Raw genomic sequence first — 15,254 nt, 5'->3', positions numbered from 1 at the left:
TAGCCATTGTACATGGTCTTGTTCCTTCACCAACACCGCCCCCACGGCCTCAGGGGTGGCTGAGAGGTATACCCAGAGTGTTTCCCCGGTCACGGGCTTGAATAAGGAAGGCAATGTCTCTAAATACTTCTTTATCTCTTCGAAGGCTTGAGTACACTCCTCGTCCCATTGGAATTTGGCAGCTTTCCTGAGCACTTTAAAGAAGGGCGCCACTCAATCCGCTGACCTAGAAATAAATCTGGATAGAGTTGTTATTCTGCCTACTAACTTCTACGCCTCCTTCAGATTTTGAGGAGCTTTCATGTCTCGGAGTGCCTGAACTTTCTCAGGATTAGCCTCAATTCTCGTTCGATCACTAGATACCCCAGAAACTTCCCTCCCCGAGCTCCGAACAAGCATTTCAATGGATTTAACCTCAATCCATATTGTCTGAGAGTGCGGCATGTTTCTTCCATATCGGTAATCAAATTTATGGCCAAACTAGACTTGATGAGAATGTCATCCACGTAGACCTCCACATTTCTCCCGATCTGCTCCCGAAAGATCTTGTCCATCATCCTTTGATATGTAGCTCCTGCATTTCTCAGTCCAAAAGGCATGACCGTATAACAGAATGTGTCATCTGCTGTGATGAAGCTAACCTTTTCTTGATCTGCCAAGGCTAAGGGAATCTGATGATATCCTTGGTAAGCATCCAACATGCAGAACCTTTCACAACCAGTAATGGAGTCTACCATCTGATCGATCCTGGGTAGTGGATAACAATCTTTGGGGCTGGCGCGATTGAGATCCCGAAAGACAATGCAGACTCTCCACTTATTGTTGGGCTTGGCCATAAGAACTACGTTCGAAAGTCAAGACGGGAATTGTACTTCTCTAATATGCCCAGCTTTCCTGAGCTGATCCACTTCCGCTCGGATGATTTTATTCTGCTCGACCCAAAAGTTCCTCTTCTTCTGTTTGACAAGTCAGGAATCAGGTAGGAGATGCAGCTTATGCTCTGCCACTTCAGGTTTAACCCCTGGCTATTAGAATGTATACTAAAAGCCTAGCTTTTGTATAAACATTTATTTTGAAGTGAGAATCACATTGGTCAAATGTCTGCATTTAGTTAAATGTAGTTGTTCATTTAATTTATATTGTAGATAACATGATGTGTGGTGTCACACAAAAGATCATGTTATCAGTTCCTTATAGATTATAAATAGAAGTTCACAACCAAGATAGATTGGGACAAACCATTGGAATGGTTGTAGTATAATTTGGTACTAGTTTATCTTGACTATAAAATTACACTAGTACACTATGTGTGTATAGAGCACGACCATTTGAGGTTGTTCCTTTTATACTGACTGCATAAAAGAACAAAACCTCTGTTATTATGGATGTGCGTACTCTTAATCTCGATATAATAACAAGCACATGTACTTAGTATTTATTTCTTTAATTTATCAAATGGTGAGATTTATTCGTTAAATCAATAGGCCCGATAAGTTGGGAAATAATATTATTTATATGGTGTGTTGTTGATTATAGAAGGAAACTGTGTCCTATTTATTAGGATGATGATGTTCCCTTGAGAAGCTCATAAGGATTGTCATGTAAACCCTGCAGGTGGACTTAGTTCCGACATGACAATGAAGTTGAGTGGTACTACTCTTAGAGCTAGATGTTAATTAAGCGAGTTGTAAGTAACTCATTTAATTAATGGTCATTCGATATCTTAAATACAAGCGTACTCATGAAAAGAAGAAGCTCATAATGTAATATGGGATTGGTGCGGTAGTTCAATAATAACTCTTTAGTGGTATGATTTATTATTGATGAACTTGAGTTGAGTGTTCGAGTCGAACACAGGAAGCTCAAGCTCATCAGGAGGCCAAAACCAATTCCTCCTCTAGGTCCTTGTTGTAGCCTCTATGTATAAAGCCTCGCATCCACCCAAGTCATCCTTATGGCCGGCCACATCCTTGCTTGGTGCCCAAGCAAGGGGCCCGCCAAGATGGGTTTTAAAATAGGTTTTTAATTTTTAAATCTTTCTTTTTTTATCCATCTACAATGTTTTAAAAGAAAGATTTTAAATTTTAAAAACTTTCTTTTTTTGAAGTCATCCACATGGTTTTAAAAAAGAGTTTTAAATTTAAAAAATATTTCCTTTTGTAGCCATCTACAATAGTTTAAAAGAGAGATTTTATTTTTGTTAAAACTTTCCTTTTTTGTAACCATGATTTAATAGAGAGGTTTTAATTTTAAAAATCTTTTCTTTTTATAGCGTTTAAAAGAGGAATTTTTAATTTTAAAACTTTCCGTTTTAGCCATCCACAATAGGAAATTTAAAAGAGAGATTTTAATTTTTATTAAAATCTTTTCTTTTAGCCATTACCAAGGATTATAAAAGAGGATTGATGGTGCCTTAAAGGAATAATTATCTACACAATTTATATTCCTCTTCTATTCTCCTTATGGCTGACCCCCTCATATTCTTATTCTCCCCTTGCTTTCTCACCTAAGGCTGGTGGCATCAAGAGGCTTCAACCATCTTGTGGTCAGCAGGTTGCAAGGAATAAAGAAGAACAAGAGTTGGTATTCCTAGATTTGATCCCTTGGTGGCCGAAAGTCTTGTAAGAAAGAAGGACTTGGGTGGCTTTTGCATCTTGGTAGATCGTCGCCCACACAACATCCAAGAGGAGGAGAGGAATACAGCAGAAGATCAAGAGGTCTTTAAGATACAAGGAAAGGTATAACTAGTTAATTGTTTTCGCTGTGTACTAGTTTATTTTTCCTTTGTATGGATCCTGAAGTATCAACACAAGAGACTAGAGATCTTGTGCTTTGATTAAGGTCTCTATAGTTTAACCTAGGGTTTACTGTAAGGAGTTTAAATATTCAATTTCTTTGAAAGACTTTGACTAAGAAGTGGTGGATGATCTCATACCCAAGAAGGTCGAGTGTCTCGCCAATGACCTGGAAGTCAATCCTTGAAATAGATATTTAATCAACTTCTGTAATATGATTTAACTTCTGATGAACACATGGGTTGAACTTGGATTAATAATGTTAAGTTTCGTTTGCAATCTAAGTTTAACTTCTGAAAAATACATGGGTTGCTAGGAAAAGTTTTGTGCTTATACAAATTTTTGTACAGGGGAAATAGAATGAAATTTTGAGTAGCGCCAACACTGGCAACTCCTCTGGGGACCAAGCGAAGATATCTTTGTTGCGCATTAGACATTGGATCAAACCCGCCTTGAGATTGGTGGGTAGGTCACTTGCTATGCGGGTGAGGCTTTTCAGGCGATCGGGATGAAGCTGGACCTCCTCCCAAGGAATGGGCTCTTCTGCTACAGAGAGAGGCTCTTCTTGGATGGCATGAACGTCGCCATCCTGAGTTCTATGTGCTTTGCAGGCCTCCACTCTAATAATATCGATATAACACCGACAAGAGACCCGCTGCTCTCCTTTAACTTCCCCGACCTGGTCTCCCATGGGGAACTTGATTTTTTGGTGAAAGGTGGAGATTGCCGCTCAGAATTCATGTAATGTCAGTCTGCCCAGGATAACATTGTAGGACAAGGGCGAATCTACCACGATGAAGGTACTCCTCCTTGTTCGCACCAGGGGCTCGCTGCCCAGGGATATGGCCAACTTGATCTAGCCCATGGACTTTACTTTATTTCCTGTGAAGCCGTACAAAGAAGTAGCCACTGGTTGAAGCTTGCCAGTGTCTATCTACATTTCTTCAAACAGGGTTCTAAACAGTACATTGACAAAGTTCCAGTGTCGATGAAAACCCTGGACACTCGACTATTGGCGATGACAGCTTTGATGATGAGGGCATCATCATAGGGCAACTCCAATTCCTCTAAATCTTATGGTCTGAAGCTAATGACAGGGTCGGCTGCTTGCTCTTGGCTACATCCAACAGCGTGAATTTCCAACCGTCGTTCATGAGACTTCCTAGCCCTGCCTGAATCTCCATCTGTAGGCCCTCCAGAAATCATGCCTATCTCTCGAATGGCTGCATTGCCTCTATTCTCCTCCTCTCGAACTTCTCCTTGCTCCCTAGCACCTCCCTACTGCTGACCATTTGGCCCCGCCCGATCTGGTCGGAGCCTGGTACCTTGACCCGCTGCTATACGTTGGTCGTCTATCATTTTCTTCACTTGGGGAGCCAGCTTGGGCGTCGGTAAGCCTAACTCAGCCGCGCGTCCAGAGTCGCGGGCGAATTAGAAACAATCATTGGTGGCGTGCGTATGTGACCGAAGGTAGGTACAGTAACGAGGACCCCACGGACTAGGTCTGGGAGCATGGACCGTGGCTACCCGGGGGACCGGTCGAGAATCCTGATCAGGCGGAAAGGGAGATCGGGTTTCCCGGGCGCACGGAAGAGGTTGAGTCGGTGGCCAGGGTGTTCTTTTCTCCGGCTTGCTGACGGAGGAGGGTGTTTTATCAGCCTTCCTTCGTGCCACCTGCGCTTCCTCTACATTGATATAACTTGCAGCCTTCTCCAACATTTCGTCGAAATTCTTTACAGGATTTCTGATGAGGTCTCTGAAGAATTCTCCCTCTACCAATCCATGAGAGAAGATGCTCATCAATATCTCTGAGGTGACAGAAGGAATATCCTGAGCCACTTGATTAGAGCGCTTGATATAACTCCTTAAAGGCTCAGCAAGTCCCTGCTTGAGGGCAAAGAGGCAGTGATCCATTTTTTGATATTTCCTACTACTAGTGAAATGGCACAGGAAAGCAGTTTTGAAGTCCTGAAAACAAGTGATGGACTCGTATGGCAGTCCATCAAACCATTTCTGTGCCGAGCCAGATAAAGTGTTCAGGAATACCCGGCACTTGACGGCATTACTATATTGATGCAACAATGCCGTGTTCCTGAATTTACGAAGATGATCCTCAAGGTCCTTGCTACCGTCGTATTCCCCAATAGCGGGGGGCTTATACCCCTTAGGTAGCTTTTCTTCTAGTACCCTTAGGGAGAAGGGCACTTGTTCTTCAGGTTCTATCCTAGGCTCTTCCCTGAGGACAATGGCTTTTCCCATCTTAGAGTCCCTAGGCTGGGAACTTTCTGCTATGGAAGCTTGTGGTTGCTCCTTCTTTTGCTTGTAGCCCCCCGGGTCCCGCTGATAGAAACCCAGACCGGGCTCCCGGTAGAAGGTTAGGGGAAACTCCTCAGGCTGCTTTCTTTTAGATCCTCGATCATAAATATTCGTTGGATCTTTGGAAACCTCAGGCATCTTGTGTGGTCGAGAAACGGTGGTTTGTTTTGCTGAAGTCGCACGTCTTTTGGCCTCTTTGAATAGCTCGTATTCTCCAACAGTCATGGCCACATTGATTTTGCCAGTCTCTTCCATCTTCATGTTCCATAATAGGTAAATGTGTTCCCATAGACGACGCCAAATTGATCTCATCTTGAATCTGAGCCAGATGAAGGCTGACTATGCTGTCGCTGGTGTTGACAAAAGGTGACGGAGACTTCCTACAAGTACAGTACTTCACGAGTGGGTTCCACGGGCCGCTGACGAGAGGCGGTGACTAGAATGACGAAGTGGGAGTTCCCTGCGCACACTCAGACGAGCACCCTCTAAGTTAGGGACCAAGAATCAGGGAAAAAATCCCCGGAGCAGGCCCTCCGACGCTCAAATCAGGTACTTTTTCCCAGAAGAACAGTAAAAATTACAGAAAGTAGAAGACAGATGCGAAAAGGTGAGTGAGTGTACCTGTGTAAGGGAGAGGACACCCCTTTTTATATGACAATGTGTACTTCTGGTTTCTGACAAATGTCAGGGAATGTTGGGTGTCAGACCTTGGCTGGGGATAAGTGACGTGTGGCATCCTATCATAGGTTACAGGAAGGTTCTTCTAGCAATGAGTCATGAATCATTGGAATATACCCTAACACACAGCGATTATTCTCTGACAGGTGGTTACAATTCTTTGGCTTAATTGTCATGTAGCGACCTACCGACCTGAAGGGAGAAGCTCTTGCTGACTAACCATGAAGGGAGAAGCTCTTGCTGACTAGCCATCAGAGGAGTTAGCTTGGGTATAACTATGTACCCTATGAGGAGATTCATCTAGGAAGTCCCTACCGGTCTATCCAGACCAGCATATCTTGACCTGTAAGTCTTGGTCTGTAAATCCTGACCTGCATAGCCTGATCGGTAAATCCTGCCCTATAACTCCTAACCTGCATAGCCTGACTGGTAAGCCCTGTCCTGTAAATCCTGACCTGGCTTATCAAGTTCTCATATGTATACATCTGCTATGCGAAAACTTGCTCGGTAGAGATGGTTCCTTCCCCTTCTTCCTTATTCCTGATGTTATTATTCTGACTTCTTGACCCGAGCATCCTGACCAGTTCACCTGTTCACATTCCCGACCTAGACCTCTTACTCGAACAACCTGTCTGAGTTCCTGACCTGGACATCCTGACCGAGCATTAACCCTAAACTCCTGATCTGGTCCTTTTGCCAAAGTATCCCGTCTTAATTCCTGGCCTGGGACTCCCGACCAAGTGTTAGCTGGGTAACAGCCCTTAAAGCAACTTCTCAGTGAGGCGATACATTTTCTTAACTTCTAACTGTCATGTCACCTTGACTTCTGACTACCATGTCCCCTTGACTTTTGACTGTCATGCTCTCTTGACTCCTTACTGCCACGCCTTCTTGACTCCTGACTGCCACGTCCCCTTGACTTATGACTGTCACGTCCCCTTGACTCCTGACTGTCATGTCCTCTTGACTTCTGACTACCATGTCCCCTTGACTTATGACTGCCCCGTCCCCTTGACCAGGCCCTATCTTTATGCACCGTATCACATATTGTAAATCATGTAAGAGTTTATTTGTATTTTTCTTTTATTTTCTTCTTGTTGTATTGAGAGGTTGTACAAGCCTTCTCCGCCTTCAGTAGTTACCGAGAATGAGTTATTTTATAATGGATGAGTGAGTGACGGTCGGATCCTTGGATTAGTCACCTCTTTTTGAGGTGGATACCAAGTAAATCCCTTGTATTAGCGTTGTGAGAGTTGCTTGAATGTTTTCCGTTGCAACAACATCATCCAAGCAAGCAACCGAAGCACGACGAGATATTCACCCCCCCCCCCCCTCTCCCTCTAGCATTAATCGACCCTAACAATTAAGATATGTTTGATCTAAACCACTTTGATAGTCTACATGTCAAAATGCAAAGGTAATAACAAACTAGAAACATACATATGCTCTTTATATGTATTTTAACTTAGTCAAAATAACAATATTTAGAACTTCAAAAATTCTAGAAAAAAAATATCATTCAAAACAAACAAATATTTTAGATATATATAAAAAAATTAGATGAGAGAAACTTGTTAGAGAAGTCCCATCAATGTTGGTAAAAAAATTTCTAATGGGTCATGAAGGGTTAGATGTTAAGTACGTGAGAAAAGTTCTAACAGGTCCAAAGGCAGGTGAGGAAAATTCTAATAGGTCAAGAAAGACTATATGTTAGACACATAAGTCCTGATAAATTAAGGAAGACTATATGTTAGGCAAGTAAGAGAAGTCCTGATATGTTAAGGAGCACTACTTATTAGATAAGTGAGGAAAGTCCTAACAGTTTAAAAAGAACTGAATGTTAGACAAGTTAGAGAAGTTCTAACAAATGAAGGACTGAATATTAGGTAGATTATAAAAACTTGAGATTAGATAGGTGAAAGTCATAGGATGACTAACATTGGGCAATGGACTGTCCTAAAGAACAATTTCTAAGCATTGGAAGTCTTGATATAGGTTAAGACTAATTCAATATTAGACAGGATAAATCATGATAAGTTAAGGTCAACTCATACTAGACAGACGAGAAAATCTTAGAGACAATTAGCTGAAAATAGGATGTCAATCAACTAATAAGAATTAGCATTTGACTGGTAACTACTTAGCAGTTGACTGATAATAGCAACAACATTCGATGATAAGATCTGAGAATAGTGAATCAATCGGATAATAAGAATTGACAGTCAACTAGTAAGAGTTGATAGTTGATTGATGACTTAATCAACAAATAATGTTCATTATCAAAGGGATTAGATCATGATAATATATATAGGACAGTCAACTAATATAATAGTTGATCGATTACATAGTTGGCCGAAGAATTAGTCCATATCCAAGTGAAGTGGATGGCATGTCAAATTAGAGTCAACTAATAAAACATAATAGTTGACTAATAAGGCAAATTCTAGAAAACAATAAGTACTTAAAGGAGCAAGAAGTGAAGATCTCTATAAGATTCACGATACATTTTAGGGTCATTATGAGTAGCTACAATAATAACAAGATCGCAAGAGGTTTCTTTGTCTCTGAAATATATTTGAAGAGAAGAAAAGATAACAATGATTTTGAAAGTGATCCAACAAAAGATCATAGGCCATACAGCAAAAACCGAAAGTTTTGAATTATAAAAAACTTATTTATTTTGGTGTACTTGCATCTTTATTTCTTTCCACTATTTACTAACACATCCTAGACAAAATCATTAAGGCTAAGCAAACTGAGTGGACTAAGTTGTAGACAAAATCATATGGATACATACAAAGGATCAAACGGTTATACATATAAAAATAATTAAAAAGAAAAGGACATTAAGGCTTTAAAGAAATTACCACTTGGGATCGACCAAATTACATACAATTTTTCCCATCCTCCTTTCTTCATAGAACATAAATCTCATGGAATCCTACATTCTAATCCAATCCCCAATCTTTGCTTTATCTTTTTACTCACGTACGAAAAGTCTTCTTTCCTTTCAATTATTTCCATCTTTTTTATTCAAAAGTTCTAACAAATATATGCACATCAATTAACATCCCTTTTCTTCCTAATTAACAATCTACCCTCTCCTAACCTCTTTCCCTGAAAATTACTACTCTGAAACACTTATCTTATAGAAGTAACATAAATAAATTAATCAGCAAGCACTTGTACTCCTTGATCTTTATCTGAAGGTTGCTCCAAGTAATGCAGGATGCCAGAAGTCTGGCGACGCCGTCTCACTCACCACCGGGAATGTGCTTGCGATGGGGACCAAACAAAGTCCCCGACTCCGAAGATCTAGTACTACTCTTTTCCCTTCATCGCCCTTACTCGAGTTGTACATGTCACTAATCATCTGCATTCAAGAATTGATGAACTAACTATGTGCATGCTTGGTAATCTTTTGCCTAACCAAGTAAAATGATTGAGCATATATTGAGATCATAATTAATACAGTTAATGACGATCTAGCACCTTTGTTTGTTGCGTGGAATGGCCATTACTACTCTTTAAATAGGGACTGCTCAAAACCTGAAATTTAGATTTGATATGATCAAATAATGCATATATATATATATATATATATATATATATATATATATAAAATAAAAATGCAAGAATTAATGCACCTACACTGACTTGATCATGCAAGAATTTGATGTATTCAAAGGCTTCTTGAAGAACTGAGGCAGTGTCAGTCTGATTAAATAAAAGAAACAAGAGAGGGTCGGAAAGTTAACGAGCGATATATTTAATGGAAAAAGATTATTGATCACATAACAGAATTAAGAAATTAAGAATTAAGAACCTTTCCAAAAGGCGAAACTAGCTGCTGGAGAGCAGTTATTCTGTCTCCTAGCTTCTCTTTCCTCACCTGCAAATTAAATCATCATATACGAGGTCAAGAATCATGCATGCAAATTAAATGCAATTCGTTCATTAATGGCGGTGAATAATCTCACAAATATAAAGAAAATTTAGATGAGTTTCTTAATTCTACCTTAAAAGTCGGAAGAGGTGAAGGTGTTCCTATTCTGGGCTTTTTCACTGCAGGTTTGCTTTCAGTTTTCTGGGTCGATGAAGAACAAGATTCTCGATCACCTCCTGAATTAATCTAATTTGTGTTTTCACTTAATCAGATACATAAACTAATTCTTCCATTTATACTTAAAAACAAACACATAAAAAATCGATCTCCATACATATATCTATATATATATATATACCGTAGCTGTTGGATTCCTCAAAATTGGTTTAGGTTCCATGATGAATGAGGCATTCCAAAAGGGAGAAGTAGTGGTGGTGGTGTTTCTGCCGAACTGCAACTGGTTATTAAAGCTCGATTCATGTTGCCTTTGAGCCATAAGAGTAGTGGACTTTAGCAGCTGGGAAAGGCTATTCCATGATGATGGAACATGCATTAATGGTACTGGAGGCAGCTGAATTGCTACTTGATCATCATCAGGAGTGCCAAAAGCGCAGTACTGTGGCTGTGCCTTAATCCTTTCCATTGATCCAAACTCATTGCAGATTCGATGCTGCTCGAACGGAAAAATATCGCGAACCGCAGTCGAAGCATGGTGGTCTTCCATCTGGAGCATGGCTCCATGAACTAGGCCGCCGTTCTCACCTGATCTCCAGCCATTCCTGTGCATGAGTTATGTAGGTTTAGGTTTTGTTTGGCTTCAAACAAGCTAGCAACAAAAACAAAAGGGGCGGATGAGCTAATTAAAACATACAAAAGGAAAGGCTGATCATGAGCAGTCCAGTTGAAGGTTGAGAATTGAGGACGATGGAAGAATTGTTGGAGCTTTATTGCATCATAAGCTTCCTCCCGAGGGAGGATCGAGATATCGCAGGCCGGTGGAGGCGCAGAATAAGATTCTTTGTAAGACAAGGAAGATGAAGCATCAGTACTGCTGTACCACCAGCTGCTCTCTCCTGCACTTCTACATAACTCTTCTGCCATGATATTCTCTCTATGACTGAGCTTTGTTTTTATGTACATGTATGTATATATAGTTAGGGTTTAGAAAACAATTAGAGTTAATTACACATCAAGTTTTGTTATTTGACTTGAATTAGCTGATAGAAGATGAAGGAAAATTGCTCTCTTAATTTTTTTGTGCATTAAAGTAAAGTATTTATATTACTTGGGCACAAAGGAACATGCATGATGCAGTAGTGTCTTTTGCTTAAATCAATTGCAAGTAGATTAGATTGAGCTATAGTACTTACCTGAGCTTGCTTCCTTGCTTTATCAAAACAAGAAAGAGAAAAGGGAGAGAAAAAAGAGAGGAGAAATCATGATGATAAATACATGGTTACTAGCTAAGAAGAAGGGGAGAGAGAAAGAGAGAGAGAACTTTTTCTCTCTTTTTGCTTTTCTTACATATGCCTTTTGATAAAAATTTGTACTGTGATCAAAGTTAGTAAACAGTGCACAATGTATTTATCTCGCTACTCCAATATTATAGTTAGGGTAGGGTGATCTAACTAGAGTTTGTAAAATAAATTTTTTTAATGAAACTTCATAATTGCAATGTGGAGGAAGTTCTTAATTTAATTTTCAAATAGAACTTCTAAATTGAAAGGAGTCTTGCTACCAGCCCCGATCCTTCGATTCAGGAGGCCCGGGACGAAAAAAATAAAATGAGATCTAAAATAAATTTTTAATAATATACAATTCATTTACAACGATTTCTTCTAATATTTCTATTTATAAAATTGTCTATAATATTATCAATTTCAAGATTTTTCAAAATGTCTTTCTCAATACATAAAATTGTCAATCCATTTAATTTTTCTTGCGACATTGACGATCTCATATATGTTTTCAATAATTTTAATTTTAAAAAACTCCTTTCAGCCGATGCTACCGTAACAGGCATAGTCAAGAAGATTCTATAAATAATTGCAACATTTGAATAATAATTTATACTTTGAACAAATTCAAGAATATTAATTGTAGACATTACTACATTTGGTAAAGTCATTTGTAATATTTTTTAATTCCGTAAATAAATCATCTAACTTAACATCTGATGAATTGTTATGAGTTTATATTGACACAACATTTTCGTAATTCATCATCGTCCAAAGTTCTTAATATTTTTGAATTAAATAAAAAACTAAATATATTTTCAAAAGTTTTCATTTGCTCAAATCTACATTTTAAAGAAACAATCGTCATGTCTACAACAACAACAAAATAATCAATTCTAAAGGACTCTGATAGTGAAACTTCATCGTCCTCTCTTTCATTAAATTATTTTTTCCTAAAAATATAATGCTTTGTTGTAAATATTGGCTCTGTGTTCATATATGATGTAAGACTTTGAGTAATAGTCAAACTTACAACAAAAACATCATTCCTATACTTTTCAAAAAATAAGATTATACCTTCCAATTGTTTCATGGCAGCCCCAAATCCTTTACCACTTTGTAAATTGCAACCTAAAAGGATAAAAGGAAAAGACAATATCAAAAGGTTTTGAAATATAAATTTGGGCCCAAGTACCCAAGGCCCCAACTACATGCCTATAATACATAATACTAAAAAAAAATTTGGGCCCTTCCAAATTCTGGGTCCAGGGCTATCGCCCAGTGTTACCCTCCTCCAAGGTCGACCCTGCTTGGTACAATGATAAAACTATTACTGCGTAATTTTATAGTTATGGATTTAAATTGTGAAAACAACCTCTTGTAATGTAATGTAAGACTAGCTGCATACAATAAATTTAATATGATCGGATCCTTCTTTGGATCTACATTAACGGGAACTTTCTATTCTTTTTTTTATATAGAAACTTTTAAGACTAAAATGTTAATTATTAGGGTAGAATCATATAAGAGATCAAATGAGATGGATAAATCGATCATGTGAGTTTGATAAGCTAGCCTGTAGTTAAACAATTTGGCTAATAAGTAGCAAGTTTTTTTTTTTATAATTCAAGGATTTGGCTAATCCTAGAGGTGGATGGCCTGACCCCATAGACCACCTATTAAAAAAATATGAAAGGCAAACATCAAAGATTTTACATCCCACTCGTCCCTTTCTTCTTCATCACTCGAAAAGTTCCGCTCAAATCACTGATTAGTCTTCTCATTCCCCTTTCCTCCATGAATTGAACTAAGCCGGAACCGAAGGGCTTATTTAGATCTTTTCCACACCTTAGACGACATCTTCTCTTGAAGAATATCCGCGGACTTAGAAATAGTGACACCTGTTGCATTTCAATAATCAAGCTTCTTTACTGACACAAGACTCTAGTCGATCAACCAAAGAAGCTACATGAATAAAGAGGGTCCGATAGGCTCATTTTCAAGTTAGGGAGAGGGTATCCTTGTTGTAGATAGGCATATTTCGACCATTAGGGCATCTGACGATGGCTCGGTCTGAAAGTCAGGGCAGGGCCAATAAAAAAAGTAGTATTTTCCCTTTCGTAGTTTTTCATAGCCATTCACTATATTACTCTAATCTGCTGAGAGTAGTACACCATTTACGACCTCTTGCTCTAGATCAGTATACGTTTTGAATGTCCATTCACGGACCAAATTCGAAAGTCAAAATCGGCGATTTCAAAGCCATTGGTTTAAAAAGTTTATTTGGTTAGAGTACTTTTCTTCAAAAGATGCTGCATTTTGCTTTCCATGCTTCTTGTTTGAACATGAGCATCCTCGCAATTCTACATTTACAATAGATGGATTCAAATATTGGAAGCGAGTTAATGATGGAGATAGATGCGCATTTTTTATGCATATAGGATGCAATACTTCACCACATAATAATGTTGTGGAATATCTTGATAATTTGATGAATATACTTCGTCATGTTGACAAAGTGATGAATGCACAATCTTTAGAAGAAAAGTAGAAGAATAGATTGCGGCTTACAACAACTATTGAAAGCATTCGATGGCTCACTTTGCAAGCATGTGCATTTAGAGGGCATGATAAGTCTTTATCTTCTAATAATCGTGAAAATTTTATTGAGATGATAAAATTTATAGGGAAAATGAATAAGAGTATTGGAAGCATCGTCTTAGAAAAAGCTTCAAAAAAATGCAAAGTATACTTCACCATATATTCAGAAAGATATCTTAAATATTTTTGCCAACCAAGTGAGAACCAAGATTCGTAAAGAAATTGGGGATGCAAAATTTTACATTTTAGTTGATGAAGCAAGAGATACATCTAACAAGGAGCAGATGACCATTGTATTGAGATATTGATGGTTTTTTACAAGAGCGGTTTTTCGTCATTGTACATGTAACTGATACAACTGTTGTAACACTTAAGAAAGAAATAGTTGATTCTCTTGGTCGTTATGACTTGCATATTCACAATATACGGGGACAAGGATATGATGGTGCTAGCAATATGTGTGGTTCTTGGAATGAATTACAAGCTCTTTTTTTGAAAGATTGTTCATGTGCATATTATGTACATTGTTTCGCTCATCGACTTCAACTAGCATTAACTGCAGCTGCTGAAAAAGAGGTATCTATTTGGCCATTGTGCTCAAAGAATTGAAGTTGCACATATGATAGCTACTGGTGAGCGTGATACCGGTAGAGGATGTAATCAAATTGGCAATTTACTATGACCTGGAAAGACTCGTTGGAGTTCTAATTTTGACTTAATTTGTTGCATGATTGATATGCATAGCTATGTGATTACCGTGTTTGAAAAGATGGTGGTTAATGGGTCTTCTAAGTCCATCCGTGGTGAAGCTAGTGGGGTGTTGATTACAATAAAGTCTTTTGATTTCATATTCATATTACACTTGATGCAAAAGATAATGGGGATAACAAATTTGTTTTGTCGAGCATTGCAAGAGAAATCTCTAGATATTTTAAATGCAAGGGATTCTATTTCAACTATTAAAACTTTGCTTCATACTTTGAGAGAAGAAGGTTTTATTATTTTACTTAGTCATGTGAAAGAAGTTTGTGTCAAATATGACGTTGAGATACCTCATATGGAAACTTATTATAAATTTGCTACAGGTCGTTCTCGTCAACAAAATGACTCAATTACAATTGAACACCACTATCGATTTGATGTATTTTTTATTGCAATAGATTTTCAAATTGAAGAACTTAATAGTAGATTCAAGGATGAGGCAGTTGAATTTCTTAAGCTTAGTTGTGCTTTGGAACCTACAGAAAATTTTAAGCTTCTTAATGTTGATCACATTTATCGACTTGCTGAGAAATTCTATCCTCTTAATTTTGATGCACAAGATTTGCACCACTTGATAATGCAATTGGATCATTATAAGTTTGATGTTGTTGATCATGAAAGATTTCAAAATTTATCAACTATTTTTGAATTATGTCGAAGATTAGTTGAAACAAATAAAGTCGGGAACCTACAATTTGATTGACAAGTTATTTTTTTGTTCATTTGTTATAGTTTATATATTATAATTATATCATTTAC

General features: G+C 38.2%; 1 protein-coding gene across 3 annotated transcripts; it reads right to left on the bottom strand.

Annotated features, from left to right (window-relative positions):
- Positions 1–8,906: 8,906 nt before the first annotated feature.
- LOC121975504 (transcription factor bHLH112-like) lies at positions 8,907–11,080 on the bottom strand. 3 transcript variants are annotated; one of them, XM_042527312.1, is made up of 7 exons: positions 10,547–11,073; positions 10,034–10,454; positions 9,808–9,921; positions 9,616–9,681; positions 9,447–9,506; positions 9,282–9,338; positions 8,907–9,162 (listed from the first exon to the last, which is right to left on the bottom strand). In XM_042527312.1, the coding sequence occupies exons 1-7, from the start codon at positions 10,813–10,815 to the stop codon at positions 8,989–8,991; spliced, it is 1,161 nt and encodes a 386-aa protein (XP_042383246.1). In that variant the 5' UTR covers positions 10,816–11,073; the 3' UTR covers positions 8,907–8,988. The 3 variants fall into 3 exon arrangements, with proteins under 3 accessions (XP_042383246.1, XP_042383172.1, XP_042383325.1); XM_042527238.1 differs by having other exon boundaries at positions 9,441–9,506; positions 10,547–11,068; XM_042527391.1 differs by having other exon boundaries at positions 9,022–9,162; positions 9,437–9,506; positions 10,547–11,080.
- Positions 11,081–15,254: the final 4,174 nt, after the last annotated feature.

The sequence above is a fragment of the Zingiber officinale genome, chromosome 1B (genome assembly GCF_018446385.1).
Source record: "Zingiber officinale cultivar Zhangliang chromosome 1B, Zo_v1.1, whole genome shotgun sequence".
NCBI lineage: Eukaryota > Viridiplantae > Streptophyta > Magnoliopsida > Zingiberales > Zingiberaceae > Zingiber > Zingiber officinale.
Note: the sequence above shows the minus strand (reverse complement) of the source record. Positions and strands in the feature narration are given on the sequence as shown.

Bases quoted from the DNA above. Each gene is read 5' to 3' on its own strand.
- LOC121975504 (XM_042527238.1), bottom strand. From the start codon at position 10,815: ATGTACATAAAAACAAAGCTCAGTCATAGAGAGAATATCATGGCAGAA. The intron at 10,455-10,546 runs GTATGTTTTAAT...ACTCATGCACAG, and splicing joins CATGATCAGCCTTTCCTTTT to GAATGGCTGGAGATCAGGTG. The intron at 9,163-9,281 runs GTGCTAGATCGT...TCTTGAATGCAG, and splicing joins ATTCCACGCAACAAACAAAG to ATGATTAGTGACATGTACAA.